This window comes from Ursus americanus, chromosome 34 (assembly GCF_024610735.1).
Source record: "Ursus americanus isolate L20-20 chromosome 34, mUrsAme1.1.p, whole genome shotgun sequence".
Taxonomy (NCBI): domain Eukaryota; kingdom Metazoa; phylum Chordata; class Mammalia; order Carnivora; family Ursidae; genus Ursus; species Ursus americanus.
The window spans coordinates 24671253-24691722 of record NC_142160.1 but is presented as its reverse complement, the minus strand read 5'-3'; the positions used below and the strand labels follow the sequence as shown (position 1 = coordinate 24691722).

General features: G+C 35.4%; 1 protein-coding gene across 4 annotated transcripts in view; it reads left to right on the top strand.

Annotated features, from left to right (window-relative positions):
• The window catches only part of AGTPBP1 (ATP/GTP binding carboxypeptidase 1), a 160962-nt gene that overhangs the window by 93157 nt on the left and 47335 nt on the right, over positions 1-20470 (top strand). For all 4 annotated transcript variants that reach the window (XM_045780977.2, XM_045780979.2, XM_045780980.2 and 1 more), the window contains 4 exons: positions 1011-1726; positions 9061-9144; positions 10731-10817; positions 10902-11050. In XM_045780977.2, the coding sequence (XP_045636933.2) occupies positions 1011-1726; positions 9061-9144; positions 10731-10817; positions 10902-11050 (1036 nt within the window). The remainder of the gene's footprint in view (positions 1-1010; positions 1727-9060; positions 9145-10730; positions 10818-10901; positions 11051-20470) is intronic.

The window sequence follows — 20470 nt, the reverse complement described above, 5'->3', positions numbered from 1 at the left end:
CATCTTGGAATTCATCTTGCTCATTTCTGTGCCAGCCATCCTAACCCCCTTGCTGTTCTCTGCATACACCAGACATTCTTTTACTCTGAGTCCTGTGCATGGCAGTCCTTTCTGCCTTTGCTTTTATATCATCTTCTCAGTGAGTCTTCAGTAATCCATGGGATTTAAAATTGTAAATTTAAATGTAAATTTAAAATTGTAGCCCTTCTTACCTCCCCTTGGCGCTCCCAATCCACAATACCCCCTTTCCCCTCTTTAACACTTTAGCCTACTCACGTTCCATAAAATACATTTATATCATTTTTTAAAAAGATCTATTTATTTTAGAGAGGGGAGAGAGAGAGCACGTGAGCAGGGGGAGGGACAGAAGGAGAGGGAGAGAATCCTCAAGCAGACTCCCTGCCAAGCCCAGAGCCTGATGGGGTGGGGGACTCGATCTCAGGACCCTGAGATCATGACCTGAGCTGAAATCAAGAGTGCATGCTTAACCGACTCAGCTACTCAGGCACGCCTATGTCATGTTTATTGCTTGTTGTGTTGACAGTCCTCTCCCTTCCTTCCATAGAAGAATGTAAGCTGCAAGAGGGAAGAGGTTTTTGTTTCTATTTTTGTTTTTAAGCTGATGGTACCTAAGTGCCTGAAACATTGCTTGGCACAAAACAGACACCCTAATTGTTGAATTAATGAATAACAATTCAGTTGTGTTTCCTTTAACAGGAGTCTGGATGCTTTTAATGTCTTTCTGCTTCTGTAAAATTTCCCATATTTCTCTTATATGTATGCATTATTTTTATAATAGAAAAAGTAAAATAAGTGTGATGAATTTTGTGGCTGAATATTTTGTGTTTTATTAGTGAAATTAAAATGTACCCTATTTTATCCATTTTTATAATTTTCAAATGTTAGGTTTCTGAAGCAGCATATACAAGAATATAGTCTTAGTTTTGTTAATACATTTTAATATTTACAGATAAAAGATTAAACGTATTTTTTTTTTTCTATTTTCAAAGGACTATGATTTAATCTCCAAAGAACCAAAGCCTTTTGTATTTGAGGGAAAAGTACGTGGTCCTATCGTTGTTCCTACTGCGGGAGAGGAAGCATCTGGGAATCCAGGCAATTTAAAAAAAGGAGTTGTAAGGAAGGCAAATGTGTCTCCTAAAGGAGATGAAGGTGATAGGAAACCTACCTGTATGGATCTGGCGAAAGAAGATATGAAAGATAATGACAGAACATCACAACAGCAGTTAGGTGATCAAAACAGAACTATTTCTTCGGCCCAGGGCTTAAACAATGATATTGTGAAGGCCTTGGACCGAATTACATTGCAGAATATCCCTTCTCAGACAGCCCCAGGTTTTACTGCAGGAGCCAAGAAGGACTACAGTCTCCCTCTCACTGTCCTCACGTGCACTAAAGCTTGTCCACACATGGCCACTTGTGGAAATGTTCTGTTTGAGGGAAGAACAGTTCAGCTAGGGAAGCTTTGTTGTACTGGAGTTGAAACTGAGGATGATGAAGATACAGAGTCTACTTCATCAGTGGAGCAAGGGTCAGTGGAAGTCTCTGACGGACCCACACTCCACGACTCAGATCTCTATATTGAGATAGTGAAAAGTACAAAGTCTGTCCCAGAATATTCAGAAGTGGCTTATCCGGATTATTTTGGTCACATTCCACCTCCATTCAAAGAGCCTATTTTAGAAAGACCTTATGGTGTACAAAGGTGAGTTTCAGGTTTCTTCTTTCTCTTAAGCAAGACCATTGTCGAAATACAGATATTTAGGAAGAAAAGTGCTCTGAATTAAAGTTACTGTAATTTTTTATCCTGCTTTGGAAATTTGCACTTATTTGCAATTATCCTTGTGGGTTAACTTTATTTTCTCAGCTCATTACTTATTCAGATGAAGCCAGCGTAATAAACCTGACCATTGGACAATTTAGAAATTTTGTATTTAGATGGCATCCGAATATATAGATTATTTACTAATCTTTGAATAAATATTAGTAGTAATATGCTAATTTAGTAATTTGATTATAATTTGAACTGGATTTAGATACATGATTTTAAAAACAGAAATGTAGACAGTATTATTTTGTTGCAAAAACTGAAATTGGAAATACTCAGTATGAAAATTTGGGATTCATAAAAATAGTAACTAAAGTTATTAAATCTTGCCAATTAATTTTAGAAATAACAAATACTATTAACTTTACCATCTAGTAATATTTGATGTATAAGTACATCTTTGGTGCAACTTGACTATTTCCAGTGATTATGTTTAGGGTTTTGTGATGATGGCTTACTAGTGCCTAATCTTTATGCTTTTGTTATGAGTATAGTATGTAATGATAAAAGGAAGACACTACTGTGGGCATTTGATTTTTCTTGGACTATAGGCTTTTTTAAAGCAACAGTTGTACCTTATTAATTTTTTTATATTTAGTGTATAGTATAAATTAATCATTTTTACTTAGCAACTTAGTGTATGTTTAATTCTACTAGTTGGCTCCTTGACCCACAGGTGTGGAATTACATACAATATAGCATCAGAACAGGGTACTCACTTTGCTGGGAAGGGTATGTAGGAGTGGGCGTGTGCTCTGGCATCTGCTGGTTACATCACACACTGCACTGTCCAGAGAGAGCTGGCCTCTTGGAGTGCTAGAATAGCCTTCAGAAGGCGTAGGTGAAGCTCTGACTAGGAGGAAATACTCTGCAGTGATGGGTTGCCATCTTTCAGAATGACGTATATGCACTAAATTAGAAACATTCACATGGTTCTGTATCCCCAAAAGAAAGCACGTGTAAGTCTCATACCAGAAGGTGGGGACAGGGACCTTCCTACCCGTAGCTTGCAGTGTCCCTCTGGGGGACTTGATGATTTCTGTCCCCTTTCCTCTGAGCTCTGCAGGGTTAGTAGTCCTGGTTTCCAAAATGGATATAGTCTTTCCATGGGGGACAAAGTAAGGGTACAACTTCACTACAAGCTGTGGTTGCCAATGGGTTACTTTAGATTTTTGTGTCTAGGACCAGCAGGCAGAAGTAGGCTCTACCATCTTGACCCATATCAGCTAAAGGAGGTAAGATTGCTTGTACACTATGGCAGCAGGTTGAATATGCGTGGAACTCAAGTGATCCATTCATTTTAAGCATGAGCAGGCATGTGACAACCACCCTGGAATGAGATGATATGATTGCCAGGGGCTCAGACCTCTGTAAGTTTGGGTCACTTAATCCAAGACTTGTAGGGGTGGAGCTGAGGGAGAGGGGGATTTAGATTGATGTTGGAGAGTAGAGATGAGGAGTTGTAACCCTGGGAACAGTTGCAGTGTTGGGGACAGAGTTCGTCCTGCTCACATTTGTCTTCTCAGGTTCTCCTTAGGAGATGCCCACAGGAACTGTGGGGGAACTGCGTTTGTTCCTTCAAGTGACACTGATTTGAGACTAGAAGAACGAATGCACGTAGAAAGCATACTTGAACCAGTGGGTTTGACTTCATCAGCGTGATGAGTCAGTGTGGTGTGTCCTGGCAGGACAGGGTACTCTGAAAAGCAAGTCAGAGTGTTTAGATTCTAGACTTGGCTCTCCCACTGATTCTGTGTGTGTATGTTTGAGTGAAATAACTTAATTTCTCAAGATACCAATTTTCTTTTCAAACTATGGATTGATGCCCATTAGTAACCAGTATTAAAGGAGAAAACAATAGTGTGTCACATGTAATACAGCAAAATATTAATTTCATAAACTTTTGTTTCAGGGATGTGTGTGTGTGTGCACGTGCATGCACTCAGAGCAGTAATTTTTTTTTTTTAGAGAGAGAGTGTGCTCAGGAGGAGGGGCAGAGGGAGAGGGAGAGAGAGAATCTCAAGCAGACTCCCCGCTGAGCATAGAGCCCAACATAGGGCTTGATCCTATAACCCTGAGATCTTGACCTGAGCCAAAATCAAGAGTTGGACACTTAACTGACTAGCCACCTAGATGGCCCATCAGGACAGTGATTTTTTTTTTTTTTTTAAAGATTTTATTTATTTATTTGACAGAGAGAGACAGCCAGCGAGAGAGGGAACACAAGCAGGGGGAGTGGGAGAGGAAGAAGCAGGCTCTTAGCAGAGGAGCCTGATGTGGGGCTCGATCCCAGAATGCTGGGATCATGCCCTGAGCTGAAGGCAGACGCTTAACGACTGTGCCATCCAGGCTCCCCAGGACAGTGATTTCTAAAATGTATTTCTAGTAGGCCATGATCAGAAAAGTTTGATTGTCATTCACCTTGGTCGTGGTTAGCAAACTATGGCCTGTTGTGTTAAATACAGCTCCCTACTGCCTGTTTATGTTCAGCCCACAAGCTAAGAGTGGTTTTACATGTTCAAGTGGTTCAAAAAAATCCAAAAAAACATTTTGCGAGACATGAAAATTATGACATTCATATTTGTGTTTATAAATAAAGTTTTTTGGAGCACAGCCATTCCTGTTTATGTGTGATCTACGACTATTTTGGTGCCACCATGGCAGAGCTGAATGGTTTGTCATAGAGACCATGTGGCTTGCAAAGCCTAAAATATTTACTGTTTGGTCCTTAAAGGAAAAGTTCGCTTGACCCCCGTAGCTAGATAGGCTGAAGTCTTTTCCTGGTTCTGTATGTTTGATAAAATATCCAACACGGGCCAGGTAGTAAATATTTCTTAGTACTCAGACATGCTGCCTTTTTTGAAATACTGCATTGAGGATGTTGTTTCTAGTTTGCTTATCTTATTTGCCTAGTCTTCTGCAACTTAGTTTTTGAGCAAATGATAAACATTTTGTAAATTATTTGCCAACTTTTTAGCCCAGCCTCTGTTCGAGTGCAGTAAAATTGTAAATAAATAGTGTCCAAATTAATAAAGATTTACTATTTGATCATTTTAAGAAAAGAGGGAGCATTAGACTTCTTAAAATTACTCAGTGAAAATATCTTTTTGTTATTTCAAATTTCTACTTTATGATTATCACTGATCTTTTAGTTATTAATCTTTTTAAAATAATGCAGCAAATGAATAAAACGTCATTAAAAATTTCTTCACCTCATATGGAAGGGGAAAAATGTATTATAAGCTTCATATCTCAATGTAGGTAGTACTTTAACCCTTAAAAATTTTTTTTTACTGTAATCACATACTGATAATTACTTGAATCCATATTTTTGGTTTAAGTTGGCTTACAAGTTAAAGTGAAACTCGTCTCTTGTAGTTTAAAGTATGCTTAGCATTTTTGGCTGCATTTTTCCTGTTTTCATGTTCTCTAAAATTAGAGCATGAGAAAAAGTAGAAAGAAGGAAAGGTCACTCTTTGCCCCATTCCCCAGAGGTGGTAACTTTTAGCATTTTGATTTTACCTTCCATTATTTTTCTGTATGTTTTAGAATTGTCTATCTGTATTTTATAATAAAATATAATTCATATTGCCTTGTTTTAAAAAGCATTTAAGACATTGTTCCAGAATATGACAAAGAAATAGTCTTCATCACAGAAATATGTTCAACCTTTCTTAAAATAAAAGAAACGCAAATTAAAATGTACTGAGATACCATGTCCCACATATCAAATTGCCAAAATCTAGAAGTCTGAGAGCACACTATTAACGAGGCTGTGGAGGAACAGCCTCCCTTATACATTGATAATGTATATTTCCTTTGACACAATTTCTTTTGACACATTAATCCCACATCTGAGAATTTATAATTTATATGCATGATATATATACACATATAATTTGCACATCTGTGAAATGGTGTTCAAAGTTTTTCGTTACGATGTTGTGCCCTTCAGTCAGACTAGTTAAATACATTGTGGTGTATCTTTTCTGTGAATACTGTGCAGTGATTAAAGAACTAGGCACTGGTGGAAGGAGCTATAAGATGCTTGCGGAGGGAAAGTAATATAAGTAGTTAACCGGATGGTGGGAGGATATGGGTTGTGTTGAGAGTCTCCATCTTAGACTTTATGTAGCGTATGATTTTTGCTCCATGTCAATATATTACCTGTTCAGAAATTTAAAATTAAAAAGTAGGTGAAAGAATTGTGGCAAAAGCAAAATAAGGAAAGCAAAACCCCGAATTTCTTTATATTAAGTTTAGAATGGCTTAGGGGAAACTAAGTACTTCTGGAATGGAGACAATAGTGGAAATCTTAGTAGGAGCAACAGTAGCAGATAACTTTTATTGAGTGTTTTTTATGGGCCAGAGAACTAAGTAATCACTTTTTATGCAGTGTATATGTGTATATAAAGTATGCCATTTCATAGGATATTGGCTGTGTGAGGAAATAGCTGGTCTTCCTCTTATTTTACACAAGACTGTGCTGAAGCTTAGGGTTTTTGAGCAGCTTATCCAAGGCTATATACGCTGTTAGTAAATGGCAGAGCCAAGAGTCAAACTCTGGTCTAGGTCATGAGCCTGTCCTGTTCGTGTAGTGATGGTGTATGTGTGGTTAAACCATACTGTCTCTAAAGAAGATTATCTTCTGTGGATTCTCAGGGCGTACTTAGGTAATGAACAACATTTCCCATAATATCTGTATATTAAATGTAGCACTGGGATGTATTAAATTGTTTCTTGTAAGGCTGTTCTGTATTGTTTAAACCTAACTAACAAAGGACAGTTTTGCTGTTTCTGCATATCGTATGACCTTCTGGGTATTTACTGTTCAGACTGCCCTGCAGAAATTATCTTCTGGGCCAGGCCTTTGATAGATACTGAATGTCAGTAGGTTTGAGGTTACAGTCCCTGAGGGTAGCTGGAAAATAATTATGGTTTCGTTTGGACTGGAGAGTGGTATATTTTAATAGGCAGGTTAGGTAAAGGAAGGAAGGGTTGATATTTTATGAAAGTTGTGCTGCTTTACACAAATCCATATATGAGTAAAGGACTGGTTTTCCTTTTTATTAATGAGGGCTGATGGCAGATCAAATATTTCTCTCAAGTGTAATTTTAGGTCTAGTCTAATATACATGGGCCACTGTGTCCCCTAAAATACAGTGTGAGGTTGAAAACCAGTGGCTCGTAGGCCATATTAACTTGCACATGATTTTGGCTTCACGTGCAGACTGGTTTTTGTTTGTTTTGTTTTTACTGATTGCCAACATTTAAAATTTGGGAGATACCCCATAGAAATCCAAGTTTCTGATGTTTCTTGAAAAATTGGTGTGACAACCTTAGCCTCTGGTTCCTACCTGGCAGTGATCAGTTTGTTTTTGAGACAGAGGCTGTGCTCTGCAGTTTTCCACATCGCCACCGGGTCAGCTCACACATACCTGCCCGCCCCACGGCTATCTGTGCTGTTCTGACCCTCTCTTATTTTATGGAACTTTGCTGTAGAACTGAACTGTTGTATCAGCCTGTTAATAACATTTTCCTTAAAAAACAAAAAAAAACTCCTCAGACTTTTGTTAAGTATTAATTTTTGCACATTTGTGGTATGTATCAACCTTATTTAATAAATTATCCTGACAAGTGTGGATGTATTTAGTCTTTCACCCATACTTGAATATTCACTTTTTTTTTTTTTTTTTAGCATATCTGAATATATGTGAGTGCGATCTCTTTTGTTGAAGATCTGGGTGGTATAAATTTTGAACTTGTCTGTTATTGTAATCCATACCTTTTTAAAAGGTGGTTTCTTTGGAAAGAATTTGACATTTGAAAGTTATGATATTGAACCTAACTCAAGGATTTATATCATAATCCTTTGCTACTGGGTTTGGTTTTTTTTTTTTTTTTTGATTGCTTATCAGTGATGAGTTATTTTTTTGTAGAATGAAACTAAAAATAAATTTAGAGTTGTACATTCTTAATTTTTTCCTGTATTTATCACACTTCTTAATGTTTTCCTGATAAAATTTTTAGTTCATCAGAATAGATTCTTATTCTGAAGTTATACTGTGATATTATTAGATATATTTCTAAACTATATGAGAGTTAATACTCCATAATCACAAAGAAGTATCTTTGTGTAGGAGACTAGTTTCACATCTACCTGAAGTTAAGGAGGCTTTCAGTGTTCAGTGTATTCTTAAGATTTTATTAATACCATTTTGGCAAATTTTCCCACTCTGCTGTATCAATAAATCAATAGACCACAGTTGTAATCTGCATTACCAATCTTTAGCTGAAACAGACAAACCTGAAATTTAAATCATTTCGTATAATTGGCTTCCTCTTTAAGAGTAAGTGCTAAAATGACAAGTGATACTGTGCCTATAAACACCAGCAGGCATCCTCCCACCAAGCCCTTTGTGGCCAGTCTACCTGGAGTTCCAGGCACCTGGCTTTATGATCCGGATTTGTTCTGGTTTGGTTAGAGTTTGGTGCCACTTTAAGTGATTGTTGTATTCCTTGGCTTAATTACTGACAGGGAAGATTGTGGGATTTGTGTGTGGCTCACTCTTCTAGGACAGTGGCAGGGATTTTAGGAATTTTTCGGTTAGTTGGTGTCCATTTTGTTGGACTGATCCAGGGGAGATCGGGCCTAGAGAATCCTGGAGATTCAGGGTTCACACTATGCTTCCTGACACAGGTGTTTACCTCCCCTCCACATTTCCTCTCCAGCCACAGAAGAGAGCACAGATTCTGCGGAATGTGTAAGCTGTTTGCCAGTTGCATTTTAGCTAAATTCCAGCAAGGGTGGGTTTAAAAAATTTCCTTTGTATATATAATTTCTGGCTTTTTAGATCTTTACTGCTATTATTATGTATGTAAAATTATTTGCTTAAGGGCTAGAGAGTGGCTTCATATTTCTATGTAGAAAGTCATAATATACATTTAAGATTTTTTTTTAAGCTATTGAACTTGTAGCTGTATTCTACATGGTTATTTTCTAGAATTCAGACTTTAAAAATACCGATTTTTGTCTTGTTATGTATTGATAATCTTTTGTATGTACAAAATATATAGAGGAGTGATCATTTTTATTTTAAGGAAGCTTTGTCATTTTATACTTTTTTCATTGAAAACTTATTTTGGAGAAAGTTGTGCCTTGGCATATAATAATTAATTTTGGTGATCACACTTCTCTTTTATGATTTCAGGACAAAAATTGCTCAAGATATTGAGAGGTTAATACATCAGAGTGATATCATAGATCGAGTGGTATATGACTTAGATAGCCCAAAGTAAGTCTGTTGTTGCTGTTATTGCTTTTACTTTTATTAGTTTGATTTGTACTCTTGAGTTTCAGTGTTGCTTGTAAAAAAGTATAGCTAACTCCCACCTGGTTTGCCCTTACTCCGTTTTCATCTTTTAGCAGGGATGTAATGGTAACGTAATAGTTAATCATGCTAAATTGAATATATCACAGGCTTTTGTTTGTTCACAAGTAGACTTTTAATGGGCTTAATAAGGGAAAGGTCACAAACTAATACTGTGTTTTTAAAAATCTGAAATTACCTCCATTGGAGAGAGTGGAAATTTCACGTGAAAGCCTGCAGTTTTGTCCTGTAATATTGAGCCTTCATTTCCTTGGGACAACAAATTACCATCCCTTTTAGAAGGAATATGTGCTTGCCAATTTCTCCATAGTCCCTGCTGTTCTTTCCCATCTTACTGCTTATGATGTGCATTGGTCCTTTTGATTACTTTCCTGACCTTTGAGGCCATTTGTTCATGATGCTTCCAGTGTTGGTGTTATTTACAATTATCAATTGTATCATCACATTTTAGGGTTTAAATATAAGTAAATAAATGAAAATTAGAAATGATGAATGTGACTATTTTCCTCCTCAGAGGAGAAATTTAATTATCCCTCAGTGGGTTTCCCCTTCCATCAACATTCTAATATTTTTGGGGAAATTTCACATCTTGCTGGTCTTTCTGGAGGAAATAAAACACCTTTTAAAGATCTTTGTCAGAGAAATAAGGGTAAAACAGTATCAAAGCTAATGACTGAATTTGGAATAATCTTAAAAATGGAAACCAAATCTACTTGTTCAAAATATCTTAGTTATTTTAATGGTTATAATTCTGTGTCAGACAGATCAGGCAGATGTGATAAAAAGAGAAACTCAGGAGCCCTGATTATAGCATGCAGATCAGTGCTGTTTCTGACTGAAATGACTTTGGCAAAAGTCATTGAGCTTCTTGGAGTCTTAGTTTTCCCCTATTGGAATGTTAGCTTCAGAAGAGCAAGAATTTGTGTATAATCAGGGAAACAGACAGACATACAACTAAAACTGAATCTGGTACCTAGTAGTCACTCAGTAAATAGTTACTGAGGTAGTGACTATGTAAAGTGAAGATAATACCTTCACCTTTTGGGCACTAATTACATAAAACAGTATCTGTTATCTAATACAGTCCTGTACATTTCATATTTTCACCTGAGAACTACATAGTTTAATTAGAATTATTGCTACTCAATACAGGTCATGTGCCTTTTTAAAAATACATCTGGTCTTTTTATATGATTATTAGTATTAGGAATGACATTTATTCAGTGAGGCAAAATTTCTTATTTGTGATTAACATTCACTATAAATGTGGGAACACATCTCTACTTGTAGTTATAATTTTTAAATCTATAAATGTTAGCCAGAGTTTGTGTTTTGTTTGTGTTGGTTATATTTTTTAGTTTAAAAATAATGAGGAGGGTGAAGTGGCCATAGTGGTATATTTTTAATTTGTAGTGTAGTTTTATTTATCTTTTGATCACCTATTTACATGCAATGTGTTTTATCATACTTACTTTAAAAATTTTATTTAGTTACACTATTCCAGAAGAAGGAGATATTTTGAAGTTTAACTCCAAATTTGAATCTGGGAATCTGCGCAAAGTAATTCAAATTAGAAAGTAAGTCATTTAAAATTTTCTCATTTTGTCTGTACACAGATATTTTCCTAATTTTCATCAGATTTCTTTATTTTCTATTTCCAGAAATGAATATGATCTTATTTTGAACTCAGATATAAATAGCAATCATTATCACCAGTGGTTTTACTTTGAAGTCAGTGGAATGCGACCGGGTGTTGCTTACAGGTTTAACATCATTAACTGTGAAAAGTCCAACAGTCAATTTAATTATGGTAAGTCATGTTTTGTTCCCCTAATTTTAGAAAGTATGCAGTCATCATAACTGAAGGACATAAGTTTTTTTTTAATTATTGATATGTTTAAAAAAGGTTCATTGTTCTTTTGTTTTCTCTAGTTCTCAAAATTCAGATACTTATGCAAAATTTGGAATAAACTGAGATTTGCTTTGTTGGTGAAAAACCCTTTAAAATGTAATGAGTATCTTTGATTTCATCCAAATTAAATACAACTAAAGATTTGTTACTTATGTTGCATAAAATCTAGTTTTTAATGTCAGTTCATCTAGAAGAGAATTATATAAATTATATAAAATAATTTTTTAAAATTTTTAATAGTTTCATAGAAATGTGATAGAAGTTGCAGAAAGGTCTCATGTTCTCTTCACGGAGTTTCCTCAAGTGGCTACGTCTTCCAGAGTCAGGAGTTGACTTTGGTGCAGTGTGCGTGCAGAGTTTCATGCCATTTTATTACATTTGTAAATTCTTGAACCAGTCACCACAGTCAAGATACAGAATACTTCTATCACCACACAGCCTTGTGCCACTCCTTTATTGGTCACCTTTCAGTAAGATGTTAGCAGCAGTTTTCCGCAAATTTTAAAATCTAGTTAAGGAGGTTTCCTTCTATTACTATGTGCTGAGTTTTTTTTTTTTTTTTTTTTAAATCATGAGTGGGTGTTGAACTTTGTCATATGCTTTGTCTGCATCAGTTGGTCTGATCATGTGATTTTCTTCTTCTTTAGACTGTTAATATGGTATCTTACATTGATTGAGTTTTGGATATTGAACCAGCCTTTTTTTATCCATGGAATAAAATCCACTCGGTCATTGTGCATAATTGCTACCATTTTGTTAAGAATTTTTGCATTTATATTCAGGAGGGATATCAAGCTATAGTTTTCTTTTTTCTTTTTGTATTATATTTCATTTTGGTATCATGGTAATACCTCATAAAATGGGTTGGGAAATGTTCCCTCCTCTTGTTTTTCTGGAAGAGCTTGTGTAGATTTGGTGTTAATTCTTAAACATTTGGTAGAATTCTCTAGTGAAATCATCTGGGTCTGGAAGGATTTCTTTTTTGATAGTCTTTGAATTACAAACTAAAATTTTTAAATAGTTTTAGGGCTCTTCGAATTATTTCATCTCGAGCAAGATGTGGTGTGTGGTAGCTTGCGCTTTTTAGGAATTGATTCATTTCTTCTAAGTTGTCAAATGTGTGTAAAGATTTGGTCACAGTATTCCCTTACCAACCTTTTGAGATCTGCAGTGTCTGTTGTGACACCCCCTGTTTCATTCCTGATAATAATAATTTCTGTTTTCTGTTTTGTTTTGTCAGTCCTGCTAGAAGCTTGTCAATCTTATTGACCTTTTCTAAGAACCTTTTCTAAGAACCTTTTCTAAGAACCAGCTTTTAGTTTCATTGTTTTTCTTTCTCATGAGAGTTTTTAAAAACTCTAGTGTTGTACCAGCAAAAATATCAAAGTTGTTAAAAGTGTGAATATGGTGGTGCTTTTTAAGGGGCATTTCTGAAAATTATAACTTTCAAGAGTTGAAGATGTTGTACTCAGTTGTCATTATTTTCATGGAAAATAGGAAATTTTATACTCTAGATGATTACATGTGTGGGATAAAAGCTTTAGTCAGATTCACTAATTTAATGCAATAATTATAGGAGATTAGGTAGGGTAATATCTGGTTTAGTTGTAAACATTTTTTCAAGTTTTTAAATGTTTTAAGTAATCTAATTTTAAATAATCCATTTTAAATATGTATATTTTGACTGAGGAGTCAGTGGTTATATTTTGCATGAAGAGTGATTTGAATATTCTTGATACAAATCTATTTCACACTTTTTATTTTTGGGATTTGGGGGCATAACTAGTAATCATTGAATGTCACATTTCTTAGAAAAATTTATTTTTGACCTTAAACCTTCATATAATTTTAAAAAATTACCTTATTTGAAACTCATTCAGAATATTACAACAATTAAAGAATCTCATGTTTTCCCTATTTAACTTGTAAGTATTATGCTAACATAATATTTTAGAGGAGATAAGGACAACCAATCCAATTAAATGGAATTATGTTTTTATTTTGGATGTTCCTTAAGAGTATATAAATATAAAAAAGGCTTTCTGTTCCTGAAATGATAATATAATTTTCAAAATTGTAGAGCCATAGGTAGATGACGTCTTTACTAACTATGCTTATTCACTTTTATAAAATAGTACTCGCTTACAGGGGTGCCTGGGAGGCTCAGTTGGTTAAGTGGCAGACTTGATTTTGGCTCAGGTCATGATCTCAGGGTCCTCAGCCCCACATTGGACTCTGCATTCAGTGGGGTATCTGCTTGAAATTCTTCCTCTCCCTTTCCCCCTATTTGTGCATGCTTTCTCTCTCTCAAAAATAAACAAACAAACAAAATTAAAACCTTACATTTTGGAGCAGCTCTCTATTTTTTTTTAATATTTAAAAATTTTTTTCTATTTTTTTAAAAAACCTATACCTCCATGTGATACATAAAAAAAAAAAAATCTCTTCCTTTAGTGTCAGTTTAAATTTAAAGTAAATAAAATTCTATAACTGAAACCAAATCAAAGCAGTGGGACAGATGGCTGCTTTATTTTAAAATTTCCCCTTCTCCTAAGCACTTACCCTTTGGGTATTCTTGTGTGTTTGTCATACTTTCCAAACTCAACCTTGTAGGGAATTTGGGTAATAGAGTGGTGTTAAGAAAATTAAAACCATCAACAACGCATCATCCAGAGATAATCACTTTAATATTGTTGTTTTCTTCTAGCCTTTTTAAAAATAAGGCAATATATGATTTCTACATACACACAGTTAGGTGTTTATTTTAAAAAATAGGCTTGTAACCCATGCAGTTTCATAGTCTGTATGTTAACCATTAAAGTAACACTTCTTCTGGTCATTAAATATTCCTCTGAAACAGAGCTTAAATGGACGTCCTACAGAGCTACTATAACTTACCCAAATCTTTCTTTGTTGTACATTTAAGTTTCTGATAATTTTCTATTTTAAATAATGGTGAGATCACCATTATTGTACAAAATATTTGTGTGTGTGATTATTTAGTTACAATTTCACAAAAGTGGAATATCTTTGTCTGCCAGCTGTAAATATTTTTTTTCTGATTATCAAGCAATGGATCTTTTTTTTTTTTTTTTTTTTTTAAGATTTATGTCTTAGAGAGTGGGAGAGAGAGAGAGAACACACACATGCAATGAGGAGAGTCAGAGGGAGAGGAAGAGAGAGTCCTAAGCAGACTCCCTACTGAGTGCGGAGCCTGGTGTGGGGCTTGATCTCATGACCTCGAGATGATGATGTGAACCAAAATCAAAAGTGGGAATCTTGGAACCGAGTGAGCTGGCCAGCTGCCCTAAATAGTGGATCTTTATGTGGGAAATTTGGTAAATTAAAAACCATGTAGAGAAGAATCTGTAGGAAGAGGAGAAAATCCATTGTTTAGTGTTTTGTTATCTATCCTCAAACTTACATTCACATAACTTTAAAATTACATTTTATCCTTTTGTAGATTGGTTTTACAATATGAAAATGCACTCAAAACTATTTTTACTGCACAATATTTTGTAAAAAATATCCCCATGCCATTCAGTATTTCCAGCGACATCATTACTAATGTTTATATAATTTTCTATTGAGTAATGTACAATGATTATTTTAATGATAACAGCTTGAGAATTTAGGTTTTCAGCATTTCAAAATTATAAGCTGTGCTACGGTTGATATCCTTAATTATTTTGTGTGTGTGTGTTTCTGATTATTGCTTTGCCACCAATTCCTCCAAGTAGAATTTCTCAGAGAAAATGAACATAGGTTGCTGAAGACTAGGGAAAAGGGGTACTTCTTGTGCTGGTAGGAGCGTTAAGTTAGTTCAGCCTTTTTCAAGTGCACTTGATAATATGCTTTCAGTGTTTATATTTAACTTAATCCATCTAGGATTTATCTTGGTATATTCTGTGAATTTGGGATCTCACTTAATTCTGTTGTTAGTAGTTAAGCAGCTACAACTGAACCCGTTCTTTCTCCAAAGAGTTTTAAAATGTTGATAAATTGAATTATTTCTCAAATATTTCCATTTATAACTCATTTGCAACTCTGTTCCTGGCCCTCTAGTAAAAGAAGGGGACGAAACATTGCTTAGAAGACATTGTATGTGGTTGCTCTGTGGGAGCTCTTACAGAAAAATGGTGTGGTTAGTAAAAACAGTTTGGAAGCTGGTTGGTAAGATATCACTATTACTTGCACCTAGTTCCTGAAATTTTGGATCTAGGTTGAATTATTCTGACCTCGTAGTCATGTTAAATATTTGTCCCCTTTAGTTTGAAATACCACAGTTCTCAGAAGCTATGGACTAGCATTTGTTTGGGGGCTGTTTGTCGCTTTAGTACCACTTGATTTTCATTATCCTGACCTTCCTGTCCAGTGTGATATCACTGTGGTGTAGCTGACTGTATAGTAACACCCTGTAGTCTTTTTCAACAACAGTTTTAAGAATTTTTTTCTACCTATTTTTCCAGAATAGTTTATTCTAAATATTATTCAAATAGTTTTTTCAAGTGCCAAAAAAGTTCCACTGTGTGAAACTTGTAGAATAATCTGAGAGAAATTGATTTTTTTTTGACAAACTGAATTTTTAATTACGTCTCACTGCTTAGGAACATGGTGTATAGATTTGTTTATTCATTTTTTATGCCCTCACCCAAGGTTTTTAGTTTTCTTGTTGTAAGTTCTGTTCATTTCTGTTTACTTTTAAGTATTTTATGTATTTTTTTGGTTTCTCTTATGAAAGAGTGCTCCTTGTTTTCAGGCTTGTTATTACTTATAATTAAGAAGGCTGTCAAGTTTTATATGTTCACTTGAAAATCAACCTCCTTACCGAACTTTCCTACTAGTTTTCATAGTTTCTCAATTGAAACTGTGGAAATCATGGTAGGTCCCTAGAATTTTTCCTTGCCCATAGTTACATTGTGTATCTTTCATTGTTTCATAATATTAGATATAACTATGAGAATGTTTAAAGACATTGGGCATCCTTTTTTTTTTTTACTTTAATGTGAATTTTCTTAGTATTTACATTAAATACATTAGCTCTTCTTTTGAGTACAGATTCTTTCTCGTAGTAGAGAATTTCTATTTTTACTGAGTTTTAAAAATCAAAAGTATTTTATTTTTGCGTTTATTAGTATGATATATGCTATGAGCTGTTAATGTGCTGTACTTATGTTCTCAAATCATCCTTGGGTTTCAGAAGTAAATTCACTTTGCCATGTAAATTAATATTTTAATGTACATGTATTTTTGATTTGTTAGTTTTTTTTTTTTTTTTTAAGATTCTATTTATTTATTTGACAGAGAGAGAGAGACAGCCAGCGAGAGAGGGAACACAAGCAGGGGGAGTGGGAGAGGAAGAAGCAGGCTCATAGTGGAGGAGCCTGACGTGGGGCTCGATCCCGCAACGCCAGGATCACGCCCTGAGCCGAAGGCAGACGCTTAACCGCTGTGCCACCCAGGTGCCCCCGATTTGTTAGTATTTTGTTTAAAAGCTTTTTATATCACTGGTCATAAGTTAGGCAAGTCAGTTTCCTTTTTGGAGGGCTGTCTTTATCCAGTTTTGGAAGCAAGCCGATGCTAACTTTGAACACTTAAATGGAAAAACTTTTATTCCCCACCCTGTGTTCTAGAGCAATTTAAATAGCATTTACATGTCTTCATGAAATTTGGAAAGAATGCACCTCTAGAACTATCTGATTGTCCCCTTTTGGATGGGAGAAGGAACGTCTGGATAACTTTTTCAGATATCTGTGACTTAGTCTAGTTTTCTATTTCTTTTTTTTAAGATTTTATTTATTTATTAGAGAGTGCAAGCATGAGCCAGGGGGGAGGGACAGAGGGAGAAGGCAGAGCAGACTCTCCGCCGAGCAGGGAGCCCCATATGGGGCTTGATTCCAGGACCCCAGGATCATGACCTGAGCTGAAAGCAGACTGACCTGAGCCACCCAGCTGCCCCTAGCTTTCTATTACTTATTGTGGCATTCTTGATAATTTATATTATATACATGACATTTAAATTTTCAAAATTCACTAGAAATCATATAGATGTCTATATGATGTCTGCAGTATGTGTGCTTGCTTGTTACTCTTGCTTATTTCCCTTTCGTGTGTGTGCTTGAAACATAATTTATTATATTAAAAACCTAGCTCTTGGTTTTATTCATTATTTCCTTTAAAAGGTTCTTATTTATTAATTTTTCTCTTTTCCACCCTGCAGTTTGATTTTTTCTTCTTTTTAACTTTCAGTTTATTTACCTAAATTTATTTTTGTTTGATGACCAAGCATTTGCTCTTGATTATAACTTACTTCTGTATCCCCTTCCCCTCTAGATTTTACTATTAAGACTCCTTGTTATTTTGTAGATTGCCTCTAATTGTATGTAGTGTTGCTATTCTTTTTGATCCAAGAATTATTTAGGAAAACATTTGTTATAGTCCTAGTTGGTTAGATTATTTTGATTAAAATTTTTCTCATTACTTTCAAGCTCTAATGCATTTTGTTCACATACATATAAAATCTATGATTTGGAATAACTTTTTATGGCTTAATATCTGGTCAGTTTTTGATTTCATGGGCACTTGGAAAATAATATATATTCTCTGCTGGCAACAGTTTAATATACATAGTTAGTTTAGTGTTATAAGTTCATTTATTCAGTTTTCTATGTCCTTATTTATTTTTTACCTTCTCTTTCTGCCTAAGACTTAAAAAAATTGTCTTTCAGTTCTGTTGTGTTTCTGTCAGTCCCTCATTTACAAAAACATATTTTTTTCTACTTAAGCAGTATTATTTGGCACATAGTTTATAACTTTTCTTTTTTTTTTTTTTTTAAAGATTTTATTTATTTATTTATTTGACAGAGATAGAGATAGCCAGTGAGAGAGGGAACACAAGCAGGGGGAGTGGGAGAGGAAGAAGCAGGCCCATAGCATAGGAGCCTGATGTGGGGCTCCATCCCATAACGACGGGATCACGCCCTGAGCCGAAGGCAGACGCTTAACCGCTGTGCCACCCAGGCGCCCCAGTTCATAACTTTTCTATATTCCTTTTGTATGTACTGTTTAATGGTGTAAAGTAATAGCCATGCTTCAGTATCGTTGGCCTTGAATTCTATTTTTATGTTGTTTTGGTTTAAATTTGCCTGATACATCTTTGGATATTGTTTCTTATAAATAGAGGTTGATTTTGTTATTTGAGCCTTGTCTTTAACATGATTTTAACTTATTTTTAAAATTCTTTTTATAATTGACATGTTTGGTTTTTTAATGCTTTCTGTTTTTGTACTTTATTATCTTGTATTCTTTAAGGGACTTCAGGGTGTAGTGGAACACTTCTTCTAGCTGTGGAAATCCAAAATAGGTATATAAAAAAATAGAGCATGAGGCATATTGTGCATTGGATTCTTCTTAGTCCTGCTCCATCTGCCTTAAGTTTACTAGAGATTCTTCCCAAATTCTGACAAGAAGTGATCTCTTACGAATTCTTTTCATTTCCATGTATTTGTAAGTATTTAATAGGAAGTTGGTTATAGCTGTGAAATGAGCTTTTAGGTAGATGTAGTTTTTTAAGTGAAGCTCTATCATTAGTTTTTTTGTTTGTACAACATAAAGGAAATCTTGGTTTGTCTTAACATCAATAGAAGAAGGAAGGAACTAGTATTTTAGTAAACTGAAATTCAGCATTTTAAGAAATTGCAACTAGCTATGTAGTTAATGTTACTGTTGTTAGATTCATTTGACTTCACTTCAGGGATTGTACTGATGATTAACAATATTTGCAGTGGAAACTTGTTCAGCCAGAAGGATTTGTTTAATTGCCATAGATGATTGACATTGGAGATAATAGTAATTAGTTTTAATTGTTTTTTTTTAAAGATTTTATTTATTAATTTGACAGAGAGAAACAGCCAGCGAGAGAGGGAACACAAGCAGGGGGAGTGGGAGAAGAAGAAGCAGGCTTCCAGCGGAGGAGCCTGATGTGGGGCTCGATCCCATAACGCCAGGATCACGCCCTGAGCCGAAGGCAGACGCTTAACGACTGCACCACCGAAGCGCCCCTGTTTTTCTTTTTTTGATTGGGACATTCGGGTTGCGGGAGTATTTAAGTGTTCGGTTCTAGAAAATATGTCCAAAGATGTCTTTTTCTTTGGCAATGCCCCCAAAAGGGGCAGAATTACTATTGCTTTTGTTTCTCAAATTGCCCTTTTCTTGGGAATTTTTTAGGTGATTATAGTAAATAGTTTTCTCACAGGTGAATTATCTTATTTGTGACTTTTTGAGAATTTCTGTCACTATATAATCTGTTATCTTTTGTAATCTAGTTCTCTCTCACCCTCCCCCCATTACTTGAAAGGGGTTTGCTCAAATTACCACTAGATGGCAGTCTTGCATTTTAGTAACTTGGAGCTTTCATTTCTAGCTCCTTCCCTGGTGCTTTTGCACTCCATTTCTCTAGCTCCCACTACCCCCCCCCCCCACCAATATCTCCCAGATACATGAGGATTTTTAACCACCTTCTTATATAAACTGAATGTGTGGAACCAGGCAACAGAATAGAATTTTGGAGTGTAGTCTGTAGCATTCCCACCTAGCCCACGTTAGTTAATTCCATACTTGGAAGTTGAGCTGAGCTATCTATTGACTAAGGAAGATTTCCCTGATTCCTCAGGCTGGATTAGTCCCCTCGATAAATGTTCCTTGTAATTTTTTCCTTTGGGGTGCTCATAACAGTTTTATGTTGTTTATGTGTGTGGCTGATTAATCCTTTTCCTGTCCCCCCCCCCCCCCCACTTGTTTATAAATTTCACATAATCAGGAACAGTGTCACTATTGCTGACCACTGTGCTTACAGTATGGCATTTAATGGATGATTTGTTGAGTGAATGAGGCAATAGATGGATGAACTATGAAGAAGATCCTATTAGGAATGTAAAATGAACATGCACAAAATATATGTCAAGATGATTCTAGTTTGGGGTGCCTGGGTCACTCAGTCAGGCGGCCAACTCTTGATTTTGGCTCAGGTCATGATCTCATGGTCCTGGGATTGAGCCCCACATCAGGCTCCCTGCTCAATGGGGAGTCTGCTTGAGGATTCTCTCTCTCCCTCTCCTTCCGCCCCCCCCACCCCAACGCACTCTCCCTCTCTTCTCGCTTTCTAAAATAAAAAAAATCTTCAAAAAAAGAAGGTTCTATTTCAATTTATGATCAACTTTTTCTGAATGTTTTGAAATAATTTCAAATATATAGAAAAGTTGCACCCTTAATGCAGATGTTGAGGATTGGAAATGATGTTTCATTACCCTAGAATACTTT